At 55.5% G+C, this 25,817-nt stretch overlaps 1 protein-coding gene across 5 annotated transcripts; it reads right to left on the reverse strand.

The window, feature by feature from the left end:
- Window positions 1-689: 689 nt before the first annotated feature.
- MIGA2 (mitoguardin 2) lies at window positions 690-25,654 on the reverse strand. 5 transcript variants are annotated; one of them, XM_086324613.1, is made up of 16 exons: window positions 25,599-25,654; window positions 20,903-21,139; window positions 19,848-20,058; window positions 18,546-18,658; window positions 17,521-17,638; window positions 17,006-17,142; window positions 11,113-11,230; window positions 9,990-10,090; window positions 9,110-9,225; window positions 7,873-7,945; window positions 7,633-7,719; window positions 5,027-5,125; window positions 4,665-4,799; window positions 3,848-3,901; window positions 2,679-2,779; window positions 690-2,510 (listed from the first exon to the last, which is right to left on the reverse strand). In XM_086324613.1, exons 2-16 carry the CDS (start codon window positions 20,996-20,998, stop codon window positions 2,489-2,491), a joined length of 1,581 nt encoding a protein of 526 aa, XP_086180739.1. In that variant the 5' UTR covers window positions 20,999-21,139; window positions 25,599-25,654; the 3' UTR covers window positions 690-2,488. The 5 variants fall into 5 exon arrangements, 4 of the variants coding, with proteins under 4 accessions (XP_086180739.1, XP_086180736.1, XP_086180738.1 ...); XM_086324610.1 differs by lacking the exon at window positions 2,679-2,779 and adding an exon at window positions 2,780-2,896; XM_086324612.1 differs by having other exon boundaries at window positions 2,679-2,896.
- Window positions 25,655-25,817: the final 163 nt, after the last annotated feature.

Consider the following 25,817-nt stretch of genomic DNA (forward strand, 5'->3'; position numbering starts at 1 on the left):
TTTAGTCACTTAACAGCCCTCTGCATTATCAGAATGACTGTCACAGCATCACAGTGCTTGTGTTTGAGCCACTCTGTTTTACTAAATAGTGGTCCCCAAGCACAAAAGTTGGAGGGGGAAATGGCCACCCACTCTAGTATTCTTGCCTGGAAAAGCCCATGGACAGAGGAGCCTCCCAGGCTACAGTCTATGGGTCGCAAAGGGTTGGACACGACTGAGTTAATGACATAACATATAATATAGGTACGTACATAGGAAGAAACAGTATATATGGGATTCAGTATTATCCATGGTTTCAGACATCCACCGCGGTCTTAGAATGTGTCCCCTGCCCAAAAGAGGGGACTACTGTACTTTTGAAATAATCAATGCGAATGTCCGGCTACCCGAGAACTTCAGATTTACAGTGACCGAGGGGCTGGGTCTGCAGTCCCTGCCAGGTCCAACGGCCGTAACTTAGAGACAGGGCCTCCGAGGCTGAGACCAGCGGTCTTACCTAGATGCTGCCAGAGCGGGACTCACACCCAGGCTGCCCACCCACATCTGTGGCATTGCACTGGCCCCTCCCTGCCAAGGGCCAAATGGCCTTGCCAGGCCTCCTCTGCCCTCCTGGAGCCTCCCCGGACCCGCATCCCAAAGAGCAGGCCCCCCAGGAAGCAATGGCCACACATGCACGGCGACGCTGGAAGGAAATCATTTAAATCATTTATTTGACTCGAGTCGATGTGCACAGGCCCTACCGTACAAAAGTGGGAAGCTGCAACAAATCAAGTGCCAGACGCAGTGCATGGACATGTAAACACAGACAAGGTGAAAATGCCACTTCTGGGTGACCGGGGAGCAAATCAGAGCAGCCAGGGCCTAGGCCCAACACATTCACAGCGCAGGCGGGGGGAGTGCAAATGAGCGGAATGTTAGCATGGAGGGGCCTCCCCGTCCTTCCCACCCAGAGGGAGGCAGCTAAGACCTCAGACACGTGGGTTTGGAGCCAGAAGCATAGTTAGTGCACAGTGGTCCCTGCAGTCTGGGGGGCGGGAGTAGGCTCACAGAAGATGGGTCCTCTCCTGCCCTGCCTCCCATCCCACCCCGGGTACCCCTTTGCCATTCAAAGGAGGGCGCCCCCGGGACTAAGGAGCCAGTCCCAACTCCAGAGTGTGGAAAAACAGGAGTCTGTGTCTCTTGGAGGCATCCCCCTGCCCTCCAACCCTGCCTGGAAAGGGGCGGACCTCAAAATAAAGTGTTAAGGCAATAAATGAAACACCTGTTTCCTCAGGTGCAAACAGCACAAGGGGAACGAGTCTGCGGGCAGACAGAAACCCGGCGACGTGGGGACTGATGCCCGCAGCCTTTGGCAGCGGGCTTTGCACTGCTCCTCGGTTTGTGCGTCAAGTTGAAGGCTGAGGGCCCGGTGAGTTTCCTGTCCTGATGCCGGTCCAGCCGCCTGCATCCTCTGACCATCCCCTGCCCCACGGCTCCTCAGCCCCTCACTCTCAGGGACCGAAATAACCCCAGTCAGAGCCTCCAGCCCAGCGCCTAGCACCAGCCAGAGAGTCCCGGGCTCACAGAGGGCAGGGCGGAGGGTGACCAGCCCCACCTCCTCCATCTTTGGTGGTGGCAGAGGTGGGAGGAGAAACAACAGTCTTCGGGAGGGCCAGGGAAGGGCAGAGGACAGCGTCCTGCTCCAGTGCTTGGGTTTCTCAAGGGCCTGATCCCCGTCCAGACGTGAGCCCAAGCGGGCCCACCTCGGGATGGCCCAGGCCTGATGCCCACCAAGGTGCCCCCAGCCGCAGCCTTCACCCCTGGAGCTGTTCTTTCGGGTGGCGGCAGGCCGTGAGCACTGGCCAGGTCCATGCCTGGACCTGACACTGGCCGGCCCGGGCTCCTTCACCACAGAGCCCTGCCACCCTCTCTTCCATCTCCACCCTCCGAGCCCCCCTGGGAGGCGGGAGGTGTTGGGGACCCACACCCTGGGCATCCCATGTCCGCCTGATTCTTCCTCTCTGGCCCCCTGGCCACCAGTCCAGCCTCTGCTTCCCCAGGCCCAACTGAGGGCGGGTCAGGTGGACCCCTCGGGGCTCCCTCCATCTCCAAGGAAGTCTGCCCTCCACCTCCGGGCCCTGGGGATTCCCAGATGATGGAGGCAAGGTCAGGGGCAAGTAAGTGCCCTTGGCCACCACGGCCTGGGCTATGCCACTGCTGATGGCCAGACACCCGGGCCTCCCACGCCAACCCAAAGGCCTCTCTCTGGCGTCCCCCACGTGAAGGCAGCCCAGGCAGCCACCATCCTGGGCCCATAGCAGCCACTACTGCAGTGCCTCCAGGGGCCCGTTCTCCCGGGGCAGCACGCCGTTGAGGCCAATGCTGCTGGCCGCTGGCACCCCCAGGTAGCCGAGCAGGATCTCGCTGCGGCGCCGGGACAGCTGGAGGATGTCCTCAGCCAGCGCCGGCACGGATGTGTAGCGCACGTTGTCCAGGTCGAACATGTCGGTCAGGTACTGCACAATCTGGTGCTGGGGGACATGGCTGGCATCAGGCTGGGCCAGGGCCCCTGCCCCCCACCAAGCTGGGGTTCTCCAGACCACCCAAAGCCGCTCCCCTGACCCCCCGCCCCAGGGGGACCCCAACTCAGCCCCTTCTGTCCCCCGTTCCTGCCCTCCTGGGGCTTCCTGTGGACCCACCCGGGGCCAGGTCCCCAGTGGAAGGGGCAGGCACCCTGCCCAGACCCTTCTCCAGACACAGAGCCAGGCAGGCAGCTGCAGACGCCAAGTTCCCTGTTTACCTTAAAGAAAGCACAGACTTCAGAGAGCTGAGGCTTGGGTCCAAGGAAGCCAAAGGCTAGGACAGGGCTAACGTGCTCCGATACGGAGTAGAAATGGGAGATGAAGCCATCAGGCACCTGTTGGGGGGGCGGGCGTGGGGCAGCAAGGCTAAGGGCTGGGACCCGGGCAGGGAGAGGCAGCCAGGCCCTGGGGTCATATTAAGAGCTGGGGCTTCAGAGGCATGTCCGGCTCATTCATGTCCTTGCTGGGTGATGTTGGGTGAGTGACTGGGGCTTTCTTTTGTAATTAAAAAAAATTTTTTATTTTAAATTTAGCAGCACTACACAGCTTGCAGGATCTTAGTTCCCTGACCAAGGATGGAACCCAGACCCAGCAGTGAAAGCATCAAGTCCTAATCACTGGACTGCCAGGGAAGTGCCCCCAAAACCGGGGCTTTCAGAGCCCTGGTTTTTGCCTCCGCAGCATAGGGGCCACCTCAGGGTGGTGGGGAGGGCTGCCGGAGGAGGGGCCCGGGGTAGGCTCAGTGCAGGAAGTGCCCAGGGCACGTGGCGGTGGCAGCTGGTATCAGCTGGGCGGCAGAGCTGGGCTGGCAGGGGGGGAACAGTGGGTGGCAGCCCAGATAGGCGGCTGGTCGCCACCTGGGAGCACAGATAACGCGGCCCTTGGGGTGGGAGGGGGGCTCAGCCTGCTCCAGGGTGCCCTGCCCCGACCCTGACGCCAGCAGCACCTCGCGGGCCCTGCCTCCCTCCAAAGAGGCCCTCTCCTCGCTTCTGATTCCCCCTCATCACCTCCCGACCGCCTGCTCTGTGCTGGGCCCTGGGTGGGAAGACAAAGCAGATCTCTGTGGGCCTTTGAGGCCCTTCCGGTCAAGGGGGAGGTCACGGCAGGATGGGTGACCCGTGCTGTGACAAAGGCCAAAAGCTGCAGCCCACCCTACCCTGTCCCACCCCCAGACCCGGGTCTATCACACACCAAAGGGAGGGTCACCTGAGCCATGCTCCACACCCAAGGCCCACCAGCCCCTGCGTAGCTGCTCTCAAGAGGCCCCTCACCATCAGCTCACTCACCATCAGCAGCCTCCTCTTGGCTTTCAGGACCGACCAGCAGGCAGTGGCCAGGGCCTAAATTAAAGAGGGCACCCCCCCGGGGGGTGGGGTCAGACCAACAGGCCAGGCCTGCAGCTGCTACTCACCCCCAGCTGGGACCAAGCCTTTGCCCTAGCTCACCCACCCTAAGCAGGGAGATGGGGACAGCTGTCTGAGGTCTGCCTTTTCCCTGCCCTCAATTAGGAGTCAGGCACACCTAAAGCTGAATCTTGACTCCAACCCTTACAGGGTGAGAAGCCAGCAATCTTCTGGGCCTCAGATTCCTCTGTAAGATGGCCCTAACCAAGTATCCCTGCCTCGCTCAGTCATTGTGGCGATCCACGGTTACTGCCTATCAATGCCCAGCCCCACCCCTCTCCAGATCACCCCATGCCACCGGCACATCTTGCCCGCCAGGGGCCCTGTGCTCAAGGCTTTCTTGCTGTTCCTCCTTTATTTTTTGGATATTTTAACTTGACTGAACGCATTCGAATGGAATAGAATTAATGGCAGCCGAGAATGAGTAGAATTGTTGGAGCGAAACTACAAGGCAGGAGGAAAACGCAGGCCCAGCCGCTCTACGAGGGTGAAACGAGAGCAAGGGGGGCTCCCCTGGAAAGTTCTCCAGGGCGGGCTCTGGGGTGCCCAGCGGCTAGCAGCCTGCCCCAGGGCGGGCTGCTCCGTGATGAGTAGGGAGCCAGCCCAGGGGCCCAACGCCAGGGATGGAGGGACGTGGGGTCCAGGCAACACATGTGGGGTCATGTGTGCGCGTGCCTGGGGGTGGGGGGCGGCCACCCACCGTCTCCTTGAAGCTGTCTGACAGCCAGCGGTTCCTCAGGACGGCGAGCACCGAGGACGGGGGGTTCTCCAGGTCCTCGAAGGCGTCCATGAGGATAAAATCCAGCACGATGTCAAAGAAGCTCATGCACACCACCTACAGGGCCAGGCGGTGCTCTGAGGCTGGAGTGGGTGCGGTGTGCAGAGGCCACCCTCCTGGCAGCCCAGGCCTGGGGCAGGGCGGGAACGGGGGCTTCCAGCAGCAGTAGAGCCATCTCAGAGCCTCGGAATCAAGGCTGAGCTCCAGGGGGCACCTCCACCCCGCTCAAGGAGCTCAGGTGGGGAGACCCCAGGACACCAAGGCTCAGCACAACAGCGACTCACCCCTCGGCCCTCCAGCTCCAGCCGCGTGGTGGCCCAGGTCTCCGGCCGCAGGGCATAGCTCAGCATCTCCTCGTAGCTCTCCAGGAAGCCTTTGGGGCTCTACGGGGAGAAGCAGAGCCTGTTTTGGCCGTGGCCCCAAGACCCTGTTGGACTTGATCCACAGGGGCGGGTTGGCCTGTGGATGGGGGACACTCCAAGGCCAGACCAAGGCCAATGCCTGAGCAGCCGTCACAGAGAGAGTGAGGCTCTGCAGGGCCCAGGGTGTGTCCGGGAGAGAGGCAACGCCAGGCTGCCCAGCAGCATCTCACACCAGCTTGTTACCAGGAACCGACCACCTTTCAGAAGGTGCGCACCGGCTACGGAAGGAACTCACTTTAGAGAGGATGCGTGAGGGTGTGAGGTCGGGCCCGCCGCCAAAGGGGCCAATCTCCATGACCATCGGCCTCCCTGTGAAACGGAGAAGCTGCAGCTTTTCTCGGGGAGTCGGTGAGCTGGTTCATGTGATGCCACCAGGCAGTAAATAGTGTATAGGACTCCGGCTGCTGCCAGGCGCACAGACGGTCAGCACCCAGGAGGAAGTCTTCACTCTCTGGGACTGAGAGGCCTAGCGGGGGCTGACGATGCAGTTTGTGGACACGGATGTCATTTACGGACTTAGAAAGTGAGCATGTGCCAGGGCTGACCTAATACGGATCAACTAATTTAATTCACACAGCCCTGTAAGAGACTGGCCAACATTGTGTCCACTTTACAGATATGAATCCTGAGGCTTCAGATCAGGGATGTGCCCAAGAGCTAGGCAGGACAAGCTGACACATGCCAGCACAAGCAGGGTGACGGCACTTATAAGAACCGCAGGCAGAGGGGTCATTGGAGGGATGTTCACCAAAATGTGAACAGAGTGGGGCTGGAGACAATTTTTTCCCTTCTTTTTGCATCGTCTTAGTTTTGTCTTCAATGAGTGTGTGAATCGTTTTTACACTTTTTTTTTTTGCCATGCCTCAAGACTTGTGGGATCTTAATTCCCTGACCGGGGACTGAACCCAGGCCACATCAGTGAAAGAAAGGCTGGAATTCTAACCACAGAAGGAAATGGCAGCCCACTCGTGTTCTTGCCTGGAGAATCCCAGGGACGGGGGAGCCTGGTGGGCCGCCATCTATGGGGTCACACAGAGTCAGACACGACTGAAGTGACGTAGCATAGCATAGGCAACCAGGGAACTCCCATTTTTATCATCTTTTTTTAAACTACTTTGGTGAAGCTGTTTTTATTTTTTAAGATGTATTTATTTTTGGCTGTGCTGGGCCTTGTTGCTGCACACGGGCTTTCTCTAGTTGTAGCAAGTGGCAGGCTCCAGGCACGTGGGCTTCAGGAGTTGTGGCTCGCAAGTTCTAGAGTGCTGGCTCAGTACGTATATGGCTCATAGGCCTAGCTGCTCCACAGCATGGGGGGATCTTCCCAGACCAGGTATCCAACCTGTGTCCCCAGCACTGGCAGGCAGATTCTTAACCACTAGACCACCAGTGAAGCCCAATTTCCATTACGTTTTAAAGAAGATCTGCTAGAAAGTATACAGGCTATGGCTTCACTTTCCCAATCCTCAGTTTCCTTGCATGTAAAAGTTAACCACGAAGATGAAGATGAGGGCTGGCCCTCGCTGACACTTTCTATGGTCACTGACCTCAGCCAGTGACATCCCCAAGACACGCCCATTTAGACACAAGGGGACTCAGGCTTGGAGAGGCTTCATGTGTGGCCACAGGCACAGTAAGGAGGCAGGCTGATTCCACAACTTCAGAGCCTGGGTGTGCACAGGGCCAGTGTCTTCCCAAATGGAGGCCAGCCCATCTCTGCTGCCTGGAAAAACGTGGCAGGGCTGTCAGTTACCTCTCAGTTCAGAGCTGGGCACAGGCCCTGGCGCTCAGGAGCTCGGCAAGATTTCTTAATCAAAATTAAGCCAAGTGGGACTTCCCTGGTGGTCCTGTGGCTAAGACTCTGCGCTTCCAATGCAGGAGGTGCAGGTTCGATTCCTGGTCAGGGAACTGAGGATCCCACATGCCACTACTAAGACTCAGTGCCGTCAAATAAATACATTTGAAAAAAAAAAGCAATACCCGTATTTTTCAAAATTAGAATGGGGAAAAAAAAAACTTTCCCTGCTCTCCCATGGCTTGCAGGATGAAGTCAGAGCTTATCAGCTTGATTTTAGATTGAGTTCTTTTTTTTTTTTTGAACAGGACTAAATAAAAGTTTAGAAGAAGAAGGCAATGGCACCCCACTCCAGTACTCTTGCCTGGAAAATCCCATGGACGGAGGAGCCTGGTGGGCTGCAGTCCATGGGGTCGCTAAGAGTCGGACACGACTGAGCGACTTCCTTTCACTTTTCACTTTCATGCATTGGAGAAGGAAATGGCAACCCACTCCAGTGTTCTTGCCTGGAGAATCCCAGGGACGGGGGAGCCTGGCATGCTGCCATCTATGGGGTCGCACAGAGCTGGACACGACTTAAGCGACTTAGCAGCAGCAGCAGCAAATAAAACTTAGAAAGATAAAATAAGGGACGGGGGAATAAAAGCTGAAAAGAGAGCCCTGTCCCCTCCACTACCTTCTCAGCCTTGGTCATCAGGCCGGTCACCATCTGCCGGCCGACCTCCCCGAAGAAAAGCTGGTGACTCTTGTCTTCCAGGAGGCCCTAAGGAGTGAGGAGGAAGGGGGTGAGCTACCCGGCTGGCGGTCCCCCAGAGCCACAGACAGAGCAGTACCATGGGCTGGGCAGATGGTCCACCTGCTCAGAGGAGCCTGACCCCAGCCCCAGCCTCCCCAGGCTCCCGTGGACCACACCCACCTCGAAAGCCTGCCGCACACAATGCAGCTTGGCTAGAAAGTCCTGGTCGCTGTAGCAGCCCAGCAGCTCTGTCCTAAGGGGAAGCACAGAGTTGCACCACCTGGGACCCCGCCAGCGACACCCTCGTGGGGTCAGGGTGGAGCCCCGGGTGGCCTTGCCTGGGCCTGGCAGTGTGACCTCGGGCAGGGGGCAGGTCCCCTCTGGGCCTCAGCTTCCCCAGAACCAGAGGAAGAGGCTGGTAGGATGCTCTCTGAGGATGGGCTTCCTCAACGGCACTCGGCGCCACTGGACAGTGTGGTCACTGGGGGTCAGGCTGACCTTGGCCTTCTTTAGGCTCCAACCAGCAAAGGACCCTCTCGAGCAAAGGACCAAAATGGCCCAATCTCCCCCAAGGCCAGGGCAGGGCTTTCTGGGGCAGCCAGAGGCATCCTGGTCTGAGCCCTTTATCCGAATCCTCAGGCCTTCAACTCGGGTCTTCTGGCCATTTTCAGGGAACTTTAAACACAGACATGTAAATCTAGGAGTCATGACCATCATACAGAATAATGAGCTTAAGACGGATAAGAGCCTTCAGATAAACCACAGAGGAGACTGAGGCTAAGAGGGTCAGGAGACTTGTCCAGGGCCACATGCTACGAAGTGGCAAGGCTGGAGAGAGCCCAGATCTGTCTGTCCTCCAAGCCTGGCTTCTGGACCGCTCCTTAAGGGAGTCTATCAGAACGCAGGGCTTAGAGGGCACTTCCCTGGTGGTCCAGGGGTTAAGAATCCACCTTCTAGTGCAGGAGATGCAGGTTCGATCCCTGGTCAGGGAACTAAGATCCCACGTGCTGCAGGACAACGAAGCCTGCGTGCCACAACTACTGAAGCCCGTGCTTCACAACAAAAGCTCCTGAGCCACAGAGAACATAGGGCTTCCGTGTGAGACACACGGGGCAGTGCCCACCGTGCTTCTGTGACTGGACACATCTGAGAACTTGGAACTAGTATGAATGACTGTTATTTTAATTACTTGTATTAATTAGTTATTGTGATCACTAACTCCACACCCGCCTGTCTTGTACCAGGGCCATCCAAGGGCCTTCCAAGGGCCTTCCAAGACTGGGCAGGAGCCCTGGCAAGCCCTTAGCCTGGCTCAGCTGGGCCCTCACCAAGCACTCACTGCTGGATTCCCCAGCCTCCTCTAGGAGAACAGTGTCCCCCGCCCACCCCCCACCTGCCTCCTTCCTCCTGTGCTCACCTGAGGGTCCGGCAGGGGACTTTGCCCTCCTTTACCAGTTGCAGGGCCTCCTCGTAGGCGGCAGCGGGCCTGGAGAGTGGGATTGGGTAATCTCCGACCTGCAGGGACTCAAAGAGCTGGGGAGGCGGGGCACGTGGAAGCCTGTGTCAGCCGCATGAGTGTAGGGGAGGGTGCCTGCCTGGGGAACTTCCGGCAGGGGACGCCCTAGGGTCCAAGCTCTCTGAGGGGATGTCAGCAGGAACCCTGGCCAAGGGCAGAGGCCGGATCGCAGTCCCCTCCTGCTCAGCGTCCCCACCACCAGGTGCCTTTCCCACCAGCTCAGTGCAGCCGCGCAGTTGTGTCCAGCTTTCTGCAACCCCATGGACTGCAGCACACCAGGCCTCCCTGTCCATCACCAACTCCCGGAGTTTACTGAGACTCATGTCCATCAAGTCAGTGATGCCATCCACCCATTTCATCCTCTGTCATCCCCTTCTCCTCCTTTCCCATGGGGACCTTTCCCATAGGGACCATCTCTTGGACACAGGCCCATGTCCTCCCATCCCAGGGGAGGACAGCCACCTGGTACACGTGGCCATGGCAGGAAACTAACGCCAAGCCACGAGCACGAGGCCTGGAGAAGGGAGAGGCCGGCATGGCTGCAGCCGCTGGGGTCAGGGACCCCTGCCCTCACTCACGGGACCTACAGCTCCTGCTTTCCCAGGCTTCCCTGTCCCAGCTGAAGAGTCCCCGGGGAGGAACACTTGGCGACTGCCAGATTCTGTTCCCACCAGAGGAAATGCCTTCACTTTCCCACGACCCATCGCTGGCCCCCAGCAGAGCCGACAGGGGCCCCCTGGCCTTCACCCCCTCCCCGAAGCCATCCCCCCGCCTGCATCACCTCGGTGGCGGAGAAGAAGGAATCTTCCGAGGTCAGGCTGTCCCCATCGTCCGCCCGCAGACGCAGTGATCCCTCCGTCAGGGGCAGCATGAGGGTCCGCTCTGGGCAGGGCAGGAAGAGGGGGACTGAGCTGAGATCCTGAGCTCCCCGGGCCGGGATGTACACGGACACCAAGCCTCCCAACACCCGATCCCAGGAAGACGATGTTGCTGGTCGCCAAGCTTCCGGTTTTCTCAGTATGCCAGGGGCCCTGCCGCAGCCGCACTGCCGGACCCTGAGGCCTGTGGGTCCTGAGCTCTGAGTGCAGGCTGTGCTACATGGCCCCGAACAAGTAACCTCCCCCTGCCAAGCTGACACTTAGCCTCCGATACCAAAGGGCCACTCATTCTGCACTGCCGTTCCCACCTGCTCGAGGGCAAGGGGGTCTGGACCCTCAAGGGGGCTTATGAACGATCTGTTGAACAAATAAGCAGAGGCTTCAGCCTTGAGGCCCCACCAGCCTTTTCTGCCATGAGAGGAGGCCAGGGGAAGCAAGACTGCTGCTCTGACGGGGACGGGCAATGGCGAACGTGTCACCCTAGCCTGCCCTTGCTGGGCCCGTGTCGCCCCTGGTAGAGCTGGATACCCCGACACTCAGGAGTCCTGTAAGCCCCCTGCAGGCTGATGGCACCCAAGGCAGGGCCACGGTGGGGCACAGTCACCGTACAGGCTCTGGCACGCAGCAGGCACTAGAATGCTATGGCTGCCCCGCTGAGTAACTTCACTCCCTCTCGGCGATGTCACACCTCCTGACCTCAATGGTGCGGGCACGTGTGCTCTCCGCCATGTGGCCTGCTATGGGCTTATCTCACGGGAGCCACCCCTCCACCCACCCAACAGCCCAGGAGAGGGCTTGAACCAAGGCCCGGAACGGCCGCTGGGGTGGGCGGGGGGAGATGTGGACACAGCAGTGCCAAAGCCTGTTCCCAAGGGGATGGGGGCAAAGCACACCGGCCAGAGACTCCCAAGGCCTCGTCCCAGCTCTGTTCCCACCTGTGTGGCCTCGGTCTCCCCATCCCTGCAGTGGGCCCCTGATGGGATGAGGTCCTGGGCCCCAGGGACCCTGCACCCAACCCCTGCTCACCCAAGTCCAGCAGCATGCTGTCGGCCGGGAAGGTGGACCCGAACTCCTCCTGCAGGTGGTAGGCCCGGTGCAGCAGCGACTCCAGCTTCTCCGCAAACTCCTTCCGCTGGGACTCCGGCTGCAGGTAAAGCAAGAAAGGTCAACCCGGGCCCTCGAAGCTCCCCCACACCAACGGCCCCTTCTTTCACCATGATGGGGCCCCAGCCCCTAGGGAAAGCAGTGGAGGTGGGGAGGGGGGCATTTCTGAGGCCCAGCAGTGAGTGCAGGTCTGGACTGAACAGCCCTATGCAGGAGCCACTGGCCAAACATGGCCAGTCCACTGACACGGGTGATAAGGTAAATGCACACCGATTTCACACACTTCGCATCCGCCCCCAAAAAATCCCCCAAGAATACAAGAATGTTAAATACCTCTGTGATTTTTCATCTTGATCATGGGTTGAAATGATAATATTTGGGGTGTACTAGATTATAGAAAATGTATTATTAAAAGTCATTTGATTCATTTCCTTTTGCTTTTTAACGTGGTCTCTGGGAAGTTTTAAATGAGATACGTGGCTTCCGATTGAACAGCACCGCTCTAGACCCGATCAGACCTGGTCCAGACCCCAACACCATCAGTTCTGAGCTGTGTGACCTTGAGTAAATAATTCCCCCTCTTGAGCCTCGGTTTCCGTATCTGTCAACTGAGGTAAGAGAACCTACTTCTTTGGATGTCAGGGAAAACATGCATAAGGCATATAAGTATTCCCCGAAAGATGGGCCCATGGCGAAGGCCAGTCAGTGTTGGCCATTATAACCAGAGAGCAGCTAGGAGCCCAGAAAAAGCTGGCTTCCACCCCACTGCTGCTGTGACCTGCGTGTACCTGGGGGCTTCGCACCTGTGGCACCACAGCCTATGCCTCCTCGCTGCCCCTGGCCTCCAGGCCGGGTTGTGGGAGGAAGTGCTTGCTTGACCCCTGGAGCTTCTGGGCTGAGGGGCCAGACACAGGCAGGCCTGAGTCTGTTTTCCACAGAGGCTGCCATATCTGCAAGTGCATGTAACCAGACCCTGGGGAGGGGACGGGGCCAACTAGGGCCTCAGGCCACTGGGGACAAAGAGCCGGAAGTACTCAGAGGGGGGGCAGTAACATGGAAACCACTGCCTTTCCCTGAGCGCTAGGGTGGACCGGCACCCCGCTGGTCAGCCTCAGGGCCTCCTTCAGGCAGGGGTTACCATGACCCCATTTCACCAGGAAAACTCAAGGAGGTTCCGGGGCAGGCTCACCCAGCTGGAACCTGGCAGAGCCCGTGGGGCCCCAGACCCTCTGGCCGTCTTGCTCAGTAACTCCACTCAGCGTGGCCAGCAGGGCCTCGTAGCTTCGGCATAGATCTCTCTTTGGGAAGTCGCCGTGGCTTAGAGAATGGTGTCTCACATATGACACAGACGACCAAAGAACACAACAGATACACTGGACTACATCCAGATTCAAAACCTCTGTGCTTGAGGACACCATCAAGAAAGTGAAAACACAGGAGGTTTCCTGGGGGTCCGGTGGTCAGGAGTTGGTGCTTCCCACTGCCAGGCCGGGGGTTCAACCCCCAACCCGTGAGGGAACGAAGATCCTGCGAACAACGAGGCGCCGCCAGGTTTAGAAAAAGAAAAGAGGGTGAAAAACAACAACCCAAAGAACGAGAGAAAATATCGACAAATCACACATCTGACAAGGGATCTGCATCCAGAAAGTGTAAAAGAACACTTAGAATGCAATAATAAAAGGACGAGCAACCGAAGTCAAAATAAGGCGCAGGATCTGAGCAGACATCGCTTCAAATAAGGTATACATAAGGCCGATAAGCACGTGAAAAGCAGCTCAACATCGTTAGCATCAGGGAAACAAATCAAAACCGGGTCAGAGTCAGATAACAAGTGCTGGTGAGGGCGTGGAGGCGCGGGAACTCTCAGGCACTGCCGCTGGGCATGTAACACAATACAGCTGCATTGGGAATCCGAGGTGGCACGGCGGTGAGGAGGCCACCTGCCAAGGCAGGAGACGCAAAAGATGCAGGTTCCATCCCAGGGTCGGGAAGATCCCCTGGAGAAGGAAATGGCAACCCACTCCAGCTTTCTGGCCTGGGAAATCCTAAGGACACAGGAGCCTGGCGGGTTATAATCCATGGGGTTGAAAAGAGCTGGACATGACTGAGCGCAGTCACACACAGCTGCTTTGGAAAACTGCTTGGCAGTTCCTCAAGATGTTAAACACAGAGTTATATTGTGACCCAGCAATTCCAGTCTGAAGTATATACCCAAGCATTTACTTAGCACGTGCCGCCAGGCTCCTTCCCTCAGAACTACACACAGCATCTCAGCATCGAGTCACTGTAACTTTGAACTGTGTCTGTAAAGACGCTTTTTAATAACATATATATATATATGTATATGAAGTGAAAGTAAAAGTCACTCGGTCGTGTCCAACTCTTTGCGACCACATGGATTACACAGTCCATAGAATTCTCCAGGCCAGAATACTAGAGTGGGTAGCCTTTCCCTTCTCCGGGGGATCTTCCCAACCCAGGGATCGAACCCAGGTCTCGCACAATGCAGGCGGAGTCTTTACCAGCTGAGCTACCAGGGAAGCCCGATACATATAAATATTGGGCTACACTGGGTCTTAGCTGTGGCACACGGGATCTTTCAGTCGCAGCATGTTAACTCTCAGTGGCGGCATATGGGATCTAGTTCCCTGACCAGGGATAGAACCCAGGCCCCCTGCACTGGGAGTGCAGAGTCTTAGCCACTGGCCCACCAGGGAAGTTCCTGTAAGCACCTGGGCTTTATCTCAATCAATTCTGTACATCTCTTAGGAAGATGTGTCTAAAGGGGACTCATCACTTCTTTGCTTGACATCATTTTAGCTTAACAAAGGTTTCCTAGGAAGGCTCTATTTTCAGATAATGGGGGAAACATACATGAAAGCCACTGTACGGTCGAATTCAGTGAACGGTATGGTATGTGAACTCTATTTCAATAGTTATTTAAAAAACATCGTAGCCTAGTGAAATGCTTAGAAGGATACCAAGTAGTTATGTCTGGATGAAAGATAACAGGCGTCAATGACACTGATGACAGAGGTGATTTGTTGGGCACCGGCTACGGGCCAGGATCCTGGGGCTGGTACACTGAGGGCCTCTGCCCGTGGCACACAGCTGGGAGCTGTCTGGTCAGAGACTGGGCTCCTTTTTATCCTCTTTTTTCTCTTTCTGTAGTTTTTTTACTACTCTATTAGAGAACATTTCATTGCTTTCACAGTGAGAAAAATAAGAAAAGGTCTATAAATTTCAGATGTAGTATTAGCAAGGAGAAGGTAATAGCAGCCCACTCCAGTACTCTTGCCTGGAAAATCCCATGGATGGAGGAGCCTGGTAGGCTGCAGTCCATGGGGTCCCTAAGAGTCGGACACGGCTGAGCGACTTCACTCTCACTTTTCACTTTCAAGCATTGGAGAAGGAAATGGCAACCCACTCCAGTATTCTTGCCTGGAGAATCCCAGGGATGGGGGAGCCTGGTGGGCTGCCGTCTCTGGGGTCACACAGAGTCAGACACGACTGAAGCAACTTAGCAGCAGCAGCAGTTATTAGCAACAAGGACAATTTTGGAAACAAAGCTGCCTCCCTTCTCCTGCCCTCACTCACCGGCAGGCACCACTGTCCTCCCACAAGCAGAGGGGACCTGGTGCAGTCGTGCCACGGGCTCTGAAGCCTTGTCACCTATGACCCAGGCATCCAGAGCCCACAACTACAGCCATCAGGTCTGTGTGACAGGCCTCGGAGAGTGAAAGTCCCAGCTGGGGTGGAGGGCACGCACACCTCCAACTTGGTACCCTCTGTCCAAGAAGGTTCTCACCCTGTACTGCAAACTCTGTTCCCCAGGCTCGCCTGCCAACTGCCTGTCATCCCACGAAGGCACAGGTGGAGGAAGCGAGGAGAAACCGGGGGGCGGAATGGGGGTGGGTGAGAAGCTCTCTCCTCCTCTTCATGCCTCACATCACATCCCTGCACCCCACTCCCTGCTAGCCAGCCCTCTCTGTGGTGTGAGCCCCCTCGAGTCCCAGGGTCCCTCAGTCATGCAAGCAATTCCCTGGGTTAAGCCCCCTTCTTCTTCAACACGTGAAGTTGTTCCCACATCCTGGCTGGACCCCTCCCCAAAGGGGAGGCCTCCACTTTGACCTCACTCCAGTAGGGGCGAACACTGATGTTTTGTTTTGTTCTTTAATACAGAAAAGTACAGGGACTTCCCTGGCGGTCAGGTAGGTGGTTAGGACTCCAAGCTTCCCCTGCGGGAGCCGCAGGTTCAATCCCTGGTCCGGGAACTAGGATCCCACATGCCATAAATAAATTAAAAAATTAAATACAGGAAAAGTATCAAGACTAAAACAGCAACAACCCAGCATGCTAACACCTGTACAAACCCGCCCTTAGGCTTGTGCTTGAAATAAGGAAAATCAAAATAGTAGAGAAAGGTACAGAAAAGTCCAAGGAAAGTCTTTTCCTCCTTTCCCTGCAGACCCTCATGAAAGATCTCTGTGAACAGGCTTCCTGTGCATCTGTTCAAAAGGTAATAAAAGTGCACAGATACAGCAGTAGCTACCAACAGGCATACACAGGCATGGATGTACGCCTTTATCTAAAATATACACACAAGCAGAAATTAGCACGATGTTTTAAGTCAACTATACATCAATTTAAAAAACACAGAATATTAAAAAGAAATAAATGTACACACGGGTCATGAATCACTCTTACACACCTGTAACTTACGTGATATTGCACAGCAACTACATCTCAGTAGAAAAAAATGTGTGCACGGGTCACTATGCACATTCTGTATCTTGGGTTTTTTTTTTCCACTTAATAAAATACAGTGGACAGAGCAACCTATCAGCCCACAGAGCTTTTTTTCTACCCTTTAATAAAGGCTGGCTAGTATTTCAGATTCCTCCTGGTGGGCATTTAGTTTCCACTTTTTCATGTGTTTTAACTATTACAAAACAATGCCTCTTCAGTGAACATTCATCTGAAGACATGTATTTGTCGTGCTTTTCACACACAAAAATTTGTTTCGGCCACACTGCGTGGGCTTATGGGATCACAGTTCCCTGATCAGGGATCAAACCCGCACCCCCTGCAATGAAGGGCAGAGGCTTAACCACTGGACCACCAGGGAAGTCCCTCACAAACTTTTTTTATTTTAGGTTTTTTAACTTTATTTCTCTTTTCTGATATTGAGATAGTCACTTAGAGAACACCTGTTGTTGTTATTGCTTAGTCGCTAAGTCATGTCTGACCCTTTTAGGACCCCCTGGACTGTAGCCCACCAGGCTCCTCTGTCCATGGGATTCTCCAGGCAAGAATAGTGGAGTGGGTTGCCATTTCCTTCTGCAGGGGATCTGTCCGACCCAGGGATCAAACCTGCGTCTCCTGTATTGGCAGGCGGGTTCTTCACCACTGAGCTACCAGGGAAGCCCGACAGAAAATTTGATCAAACTGTGATAAAAAAATGTATGAAGAAAAGATAAGACAAAGCTGTGTGACCCACTCACCTATGAACACGGCTAGTTCCTTCCGGCCCGTCAAGAGCACGTATGTTTCCTATATGGTCAGGATCAAGTTGTAATCACAGTGTGGTTTACTGACTATCAAGTGGCAGGGTGCGCTAATGCACATGACCTGAGTGTTCTTACTTGGCTCATCAACACTCTGGTCAAGGGGAGCACTCCCATCCAGGAGGACGTGACAGGCTGGCAGAAGGCGGGGCTGCTAGACGCCTCCCGAGTGCAGCCGCCCCGCCAGCTACGCTACCAGCCGTCTCTGAGGTTGGGGGGTGGAAAAGACCCAGGGAAGGACCACCTACCTCGGACAGCGCCTCTGAAGCTGTCTCAGGGTTCCGGAGGCCGTCCCCTGGGGTGGGGGTGCTACCGCTGTCCCCCCTCTGCCCCACACTCAGCGCCTGCTCCCATTTCTGCAGGGCCTCCTCGAACAGCTCCATGCCTGAGCGTGGGTCGGGGAGATGGGGAAAAGGAGTCAGGTCCCCAGTGGGGAGAGCGGCCAGGCCCCTCATCATGTCGTTCCAGAGCAGGGGTCAGAAGAGCCAGGCGGCAGGAGGGCCCTGAAGGACGGGAAAGGGCAGGACCACGTAGACTGGTCCTGATCCCTTTTTTTTAGGCTGTCCCGCTTGTGGGGCTTCATGCAGACCAGACTTGTTCCTGGAGATGCTCTTTGGTCCAGAAACCATAGAAGTGGGAGGTCTGGGATGGGGTGAGGGTTGCAGTTAGCACCTGGAGAACCCAGACTCCTGGGAGGGAGCCGCTCCCCCACTACCCTACCCTGGCAGCCGAGGGGAGCCGAGGCTGGCCCCCCGGCCCGCACCTTGCATGTAGAGGCTCTCAGCGTTGCCGTCGGCGGTGGTCACAGACTCCTCTATCCCTCTGGTCTCCCACGGTCCCGAGCACGCAGCCGTGGGGCTGGATGAGTTCACCACCACCATCTGGGAGCCAAGCAAGGCAAAAACTCCAGAATAAAGAGTGAGGCCTTCCCAGACCCCAAGCAGGACCCCTGAGCCTCCCCACCAACCCCCTTGCCTGACCACACACCCTCTCCCATACCATCCCTGAAACCAGCCCCCCACCACAGAGGCCGAGCGCGCAGCACAGCACTTCCACCAACTTCAAGAGCCTGAGGACAGGTCATAGATATGGCCAAAGCAGGAAAAATACAGAGGCCAACACCCAGCCCAGGAACCTGCCGCCTCCTCCGAAAGCCGCCCCGAGCCCTGCTCCCGAGCAGCAGGACCACTCCCCGTTCCAGGGCTCCACCATAAAGGGGACCGGGAGGACTCAAGGAGCACCTGTTACCCATGGGCCAGCAGGACCGGGCTCTCACCCACGCCTCTGTCCCTCACGAGCAGCCGTCTGCCTGCCAGGCTGTGACGAGAGCCAGCTCTTGTTGGCACCTGGGTCCCCAGGGTCGTGGCCTGCTCAGAGGTGGGGCTCAGTACTCGCTGGATGATATTAATAACTAGATGAGTGAATGAGCCAAAAGCTGTTCCCCAAGAGAAAATAAACTCCTCTTTGTCTTATTTATCTCTATATCCTCAGTGCCTGGTAGTCCCTGGCAAAAAAACCAGTGTTGCTCAATGTCTGATGAATGAATGAGTGAACTTTCGTGGGGAAGTATCACACCGCCTTTCTTCCACACTTGTCCACCTGTCCCTCACCAATGCCCGGCACACACTGGTCACTAACGATCTCAGAAAGCCTTCACGGATGGATGAGTGAGTGAACAAATGAATAAATGGATGGAACCTCTTCTCCCATCTTCCTACCAGCCCATAAGCCCCCTGAGGGCAGAGACAGGAGCTCCAGGGCTGTTGACAGGCACCCTGGTACCCTCACCGAGGCCAGGCTGTGGGAGGAGCCTGAGTGCTTGCTGGGCTCAATGGAGGAGATGCCGCTCAGGGTGTCGTTGCTCTTGCTACTGGGGCTCTGGACCCTCCGGTTGGAGTAGCCTGTGAGGAACAGGAGGGCAGAGGTCACGCTGGCTTCCCACCCAGCCTCTTTGCATGGGCCACTCACGGCTCTGCACCCCTCTTCCCTTCCTTGTCATCTGGGAGTCTGTCCTGACCTTCTGTGTCAGACAGCAGAGCACCCCCAGGGCATGCCCCTAGCAGCAGAGGGCCGGGCCCTGGCCCACTCTCCTGCTCACATCCGTATCCTGGGAACTGGGCATGGGACCTGGCCCAGAGTGGGGCCTGGATTTGCTGGGTTAAGCTTGAGAAAGAGGCTCAGCCACCGCCCCCCTCCTGACTCAGTTTTCCCCGTATTGTTGATTGACTCATCTGGAATTCTCCTTCCAAAAAGATTTGAGGCACCAGCTTTTTAAAATACACAGGGTTTTTGTTTTATTTTTAGGTGAGAAAAACAGGGAAAGCAAACTAAGGTGGAACCAGAGATGGTAGGCAAACGAGATGAAAAGATGAAACTTTCCTTTTGCCAAGATAATTCACGATGAAAAGTCTTTGTCTTGCAAGGAGGTTTTGCTTCTGAAAACAGGTTTCTCCCAAGACAAGAGAGCCTGTGAGGCCTCCTTGCCTTGGAAAGCAACCTGTATGTGGCAAACGCTGGGTTGCTGGGTTACAAGATTAACCGGACCATAAGAGGCTTTTAGAGCCACACCAGCAAACGCAGAACAGACCAGTGGCTGCCAGGAGCTGGGGGAAGGGGAGACAGGCTACCTACCGAGGGCCCTGGGGGTTTGTAGAGCAGCAGCTCTTGACTGTGGCTGGACTGTATGACTATAAGCGTTTGTCAAAACTCATAGAACTGTTTGCTAAAAAAGGCGAATCTTACTACATGCCAAGTAAAAAAGCGGGAGATGGTGAGATGACCATATGGCTCAGGGACCACAGGGCCGTTCCTGTTTCTGAGGCAGGGGACTTCCCTCGCTGGACGGAAGAGATGCGCCCCACCAGCCCACTCTGGACCGACACTCCCAGAGGGTCCTCAGATAAGGAGAACCATCGCTTCCAATGACACGTGCATCCGGCCACATGACCCAGCAAATCCTCAGAATGACCTGCTTCACAGATGAGGGGACTCGGCTTGGAGACAGCATGTCACTGGCCCAAGATCTCAGCTAACAGGAGCCCGGCTGAGACTCGACTTCAGGTTCACCCTTCCTCATCACCTCACACCTACCTTTCTTCACCGACGGGACCTTCCTGGCCATGAGGATGGGGAGGGGCACTGTGCCCAGATGCTCGCCTCCCATCTCGGGCCCGACCTGCTTCTTCTTCCGCCGTCGCCTCTTCAGCTGGTGGGCGGCCAGGGCCAAGGCCACAGTCCCCAGGGCCGTGGCAAAGAGGACCTTCCGCAGGCCTGGTGTCAACCGCAGCTGGGAGAAGGCAGACTGTGGGAGAAGAGGGGGGCTGCCGGTTACATCTCCCTGGGAGAGCTGCCCTGGGGAGCCCAGCGAAGACTTCAGGCCCCCGGGGGATATTTCTTGACCAGGCATGTTGGAGAGGCAGCCACCCCCTGCGGGGGGGACCTGGCCTCTGAAACCCAGATCACAGAGATGTAAATGAGGGGGGTTGGGGAGGGCAAAATACAAGGCCAAGGAGATGGTGTCCCCAACACCATCGGTCAGGATTCTACCAGCTGCGGTGACAGCACCTCTGCAGGTGCCACGTCAGGACTGCACCTGTGTTACCTGTCCGAATGCCCGTCATTTTCCAGGTGAGGTATCCGAGGCTCACACACCTTAGGACACGGGCTTAAGGTGACAGAGAGGCAGAAACCGAACCCAGGTCTGCCGACCCTACTTCTCAACTCCTCAAGGACAATGATATTCAATTCAGTCAGTGGTCCATCAGTACGCTCCCCTGCCCCACCCCTCACTCTGCCTGCTGGACAGGGAGCCCCTCATGAGGCTGCACCCCACAGGGCAGAGCTTTAGGGAGGGTCAGGAGGCCTGGTTAGCCACAGACTTTTAAAGCTGGCAGGGAGGGCCTGATCGACCCCTGGTATAGACAGAGAAACTGAGATTAAAAGTCCACAGAGACCCGGGGTGGAGACTGGGCTTGGGACTCCAGACTCCTAACTCAGTCCTTCTTACTCTGCTCAAAGAGGATGGCCTGGGACAACAATTACGAGGGCCCAGTCTTTCTGGATGCTGAAGGACCCTGGGATGAGTGGCTCAGTGTTTCAGGGACCAGTGGGGTAAAGGGCGGGACCACAACTGCCCCGATCTTTACCTGCCCGAACGTCGTGTAAAGGAACACAGGGATCTCAGCCACTGTCATGGCCAGGGCCTGTATCATGGACATGCCCTCGGTCCGCCGGAACGCCATGGCAGGATCAGCGGCCCGGGTGAGAGCCCTCGGGGGTGAAAGCTTCCAAGAACGTCTTCAACGGGTTGCTGGCTGGGTCCCGGGTACCATCCACGCCCCAAAAGAACAGGGACGCACAGACCAGAAGGTCCCTGCACAGAGCTGAGAGACAGATGACCAAGTCAGCCACAGGGCGTGCCATGTGAGAAAGAGAAATGCACACAAGAGTGCTCTGGGGGACGAGGTGGCAGCAAAGCCCACATGTGGAATGTGAGGCTGGAACCAGGCCCCAGCCTTTTGCATTGGCTAGCAGGAAGACACCCAAGCGCCCCACAGACCCTCTGCCCACCTTGAGCCCTGGGACCAGGAGGCAGTGTCTGGCACCCTGGCCCCAGTGCGGACCCAGAGCTTGGAGGATTGAGAGGTCGCTCTCAAACCTGAGGCTTTAAATCACACTGACTCAAACTTTTTAAACCCATGGCCAGTGGGCTAAACAGAAATCTTAGGCCTCCAAGGGTCAAGTCCCTGACTGAGAATCATTACATCTTTTCTACCTCCCACAAAACCAAGAATGTTGAACTTCCTATGGACTGTATTATGAAAACAGTAGGGTTTTTCCTCAAATAATAATAGCTACTATGCATTATGTGGGTATTTTGTGCTGCATTCCTTACATCAGTTCAGTTCAGTTCAGTCGCTCAGTCGTGTCCGACTCTTCGCGACCTCATGAATCGCAGCACGCCAGGCCTCCCTGTCCATCACCAACTCCCGGAGTTCACTCAGATTCACGTCCATCGAGTCAGTGATGCCATCCAGCCATCTCATACTCTGTCGTCCCCTTCTCCTCCTGCCCCTAATCCCTCCCAGCATCAGAGTCTTTTCCAGTGAGTCAACTCTTTGCATGAGGTGGCCAAAGTACTGGAGTTTCAGCTTCAGCATCATTCTCTGCAAAGAAATCCCAGGGCTGATCTCCTTCAGAAAGGACTGGTTGGATCTCCTTGCAGTCCAAGGGACTCTCAAGAGTCTTCTCCAACACCACACTTCAAAAGCATCAATTCTTCGCCACTCAGCCTTCTTCACAGTCCAATGCTCACATCCATACATGACCACAGGAAAAACCATAGCCTTGACTAGACGGACCTTTGTTGGCAAAGGAATGTCTCTGCTTTTGAATATGCTATCTAGGTTGGTCATAACTTTCCTTCCAAGGAGTAAGCGTCTTTTAATTTCATGGCTGCAGTCACCATCTGCAGTGATTTTGGAGCCCAAAAAAATAAAGTCTGACACCGTTTCCACGTTTCCCCATCTATTTCCCATGAAGTGATGGGACCAGAGGCCGTGATCTTTGTTTTCTGAATGTTGAGCTTTAAGCCAACTTTTTCACTCTCCACTTTCATTTTCATCAAGAGGCTTTTTAGTTCCTCTTCACTTTCTGCCATAAGGGTGGTGTCATCTGCATATCTGAGGTTATTGATATTTCTCCCGGCAATCTTGATTCCAGCTTGTGTTTCTTCCAGTCCAGCGTTTCTCATGATGTACTCTGCATATAAGTTAAATAAGCAGGGTGATAATATACAGCCTTGATGTACTCCTTTTCCTATTTGGAACCAGTCTGTTGTTCCATGTCCAGTTCTAACTGTTGCTTCCTGACCTGCATACAGATTTCTCAAGAGGCAGGTCAGGTGGTCTGGTATTCCCAACTCTTTCAGAATTTTCCACAGTCTATTGTGATCCACACAGTCAAAGGCTTTGGCATAATCAATAAAGCACAAATAGATGTTTTTCTGGAACTCTCTTGCTTTTTCCATGATCCAGCGGATGTTGGCAATTTGATCTCTGGTTCCTCTTCCTTTTCTAAAACCAGCTTGAACATCAGGAAGTTCACAGTTCATGTATTGCTGAAGCCTGGCTTGGAGAATTTTGAGCATTACTTTACTAGCGTGTGAGATGAGTGCAATTGTGTGGTAGTTTGAGCATTCTTTGGCATTGCCTTTCTTTGGGATTGGAATGAAAACTGACCTTTTCCAGTCCTGTGGCCACTGCTGAGTTTTCCAAATTTGCTTGCATATTGAGTGCAGCACTTTCACAGCATCATCTTTCAGAATTTGAAATAGCTCAACTGGAATTCCATCACCTCCACTAGCTTTGTTTGTAGTGATGCTTTCTAAGGCCCACTTGACTTCACATTCCAGGATGTCTGGCTCTAGGTAAGTGATCATACCATCATGATTATATTGGTCGTGAAGATCTTTTTTGTACAATTCTTCTGTGTATTCTTGCCACCTCTTCTTAATATCTTCTGCTTCTGTTGGGTCCATACCATTTCTGTCCTTTATCGAGCCCATCTTTGCATGAAATGTCCCCTTGGTATCTCTAATTTGCTTGAAGAGATCTCTAGTCTTTCCCATTCTGTTGCATTCCTTACATACATCAATCATTTCACTGAATCATTATAAATCTGCGAAGTAGACGGGCTCTTTTTCCCATCAGTTCAGTTCAGTTCAGTCACTCAGTCGTGTTCGACTCTTTGTGACCACATGGACTGCAGCACACCAGGCCTCCCTGTCCATCACCAACTCCTGGAGTTTACTCAAACTCATGTCCATTGAGTTGGTGATGCCATCCAACTATTTCCCATACCCTCTGCCAATTTCCAACAAGGAAACTGAGGCTCAGACAGGCCAAGTCAGGAGTCCAAAGTCACTGGTACCAGATGGCTGGTACCAGACGGAGTCGGGACGTGGGTCAAGATCTCTTGGACTTTAGACCCCACGCTCAACACAACCCTTTTGCCAAATCTGACATGGAGCAGGAAGTGGAAGTCCTGGAAGAACCACAGACCAGAAAGGCAACTTTCCCCTGGGGCCTTCTGAGATAACTCACGGCCCCATTCCAAGGCCAGCAAATAAGTGGCTTGAACACATATAAGCCAGTCCCCAAGATCCTGCAGAGAACTCCCCAACCCAGCACCACCAAGGCCAAGTGTGCCTTCAAGGTCTCCTGGGACTTCAAACAGAAGGAATACAACAGCCAGACAGACCCTGTCTACTTGGGATGGCTGCCAAAGTCACTGGACTAGCACAAGAAACAGTTTATCCCCAGTGAGTGGGAAGGATGAATGATCCTATCAGTTAGCTCCGGGTGTGTGTGTGTGTGTGTGTGTGTGTGTGTGTAAGGGGGGCAGCTCCGGGGGTGTGTGTGTGTGTGTGTGTGTGTAAGGGGGGCAGGCAGGCCTGAGGAAACTGACATCGTCAAGGGTAGGGGACATCCTGCCAGGAGGCTACAAACTGAGCTACATGACCTCCAGTGGTCAGGGCCCAGGTTAATATCACAAGCCACCTCTCTCACCCCTCAAACTTGCCCCAAGCCTCAGAACGAGGGGAGATAAGAACATCAGAGGATCAGCAGCTACTATTTCCCAGGCACTTACTTTAACAGGTTAGGCTTGGAACAGTCTCTCCATATGCGGTTTTGAGTCTAGTCACTCAGAACCCTCAAAGCTGTGCTGTTTATCTCAGTGATGGTGAAACTGTGGCCCCAGAAAATAATCAACCCGACCGAGGTCACTGAGTAAAATGGCGAAGCTGGGATATGACCACAGCTTTGGGGGATCCCAAGGCCTAGCATTTACCTGCAGGAAAGTCAAGAACAGCCTCTGCTGCCCCGTCTGAGGAAGAGTGTCAGGTAAGGACACCGGTCCCAAGACAGCTTCTCTTTCAGGGATGGATTCAGATCCAGCCCAACCATACTCCATCTATCCATTCCCCTGGCATAACCCAGGGCCGAAGGAGAGAAGCCTCCACCTCGTCTCTGTGATGACAAGACCACAGCAATGTCTCCACCACGTGGATACTCCTAATGCCTTCCCCACCTGGGCAAGTCACCTCTCCTTCCTTGTAACCTTGGGCTGGAGTCTCCTCATTCCCATTCCACCCCCATGCCGGCACTTACAACCTCTCAGCGTGGATGCCCAGGCTTTCAATCTCAGGCACCTCCTTCCCTGCCCTGAACCACCCCGTAACTGACTCTAGCCTGAGCACCCTTTATTCCGCCTTGACCCCAGCAATGTTCCCGGCCCAAGTGCTCCTCTGAGCGACCCCCCTGCCCAGTCTTCGCTCATTCCACCCTGGCAGGATCCGACCAGCACTGAGCACTCCTTACAATATCCCCTTCCTTAGAATCCGTCCATCCCGGACAATTCCTTCCGCATCCCCTGGTCAAGGCCCCTCCTCTCTTGCCCCGACCCCCGGAATATCCTCTAGGGTTGTCCAGGTGCCCCATTGCCGCCGCCCCCGGTCCGCGCACCGGCTCCTTCTATCCCAGTACTTGCCTTGTTCGGGTCCAGGACCTGCGCCCCTGCTCCAATCTCTGCAGTGTTCCAGGCCCGGGCATCTTTCCACGGACCGAGTACCTTCTTCTGTTCCACCTCTTGCGCCGCTCACGGCCCGAGCACCTGCTCTTTCCCAACCTGGGCCCTTCTAGTCTGGCTGAGCCGGGACACCTGCGACCCCTACTCAGTTCCCCACGTAGGCACGGCTCCCGCCCGCTGCAAGCCTCAGTCCCGAACCCTGCCGCGCCGCCCGCCAACCCCGCGGATTCAGCCCGGACCGCCGCCACTCACCCAAGATCCCATAGCTGCGGAAGGGCAGCGTCTCCTTCCCCGGTGCCCGCGCAACCAACCTCGGGGCCGCCGGGGGCGTGGTCTCACGCTGGGCAAACCTTCTTTTGGCCAATGAGCGTCGCCGATCTCCTCTGCACCGCCCCGGCCTCTGGGCAATTGGGCGGGTCACGTGACAACATTACCTCCACCTCTCCTCTCCCTCTGTTCCGCCCCCTAAGT

Source organism: Bos grunniens, chromosome 11 (genome assembly GCF_055505025.1).
Source record: "Bos grunniens cultivar Pamir isolate PY7600 chromosome 11, Bosgru_T2T1.0, whole genome shotgun sequence".
In the NCBI taxonomy this organism is placed as follows: Eukaryota; Metazoa; Chordata; class Mammalia; order Artiodactyla; family Bovidae; genus Bos; species Bos grunniens.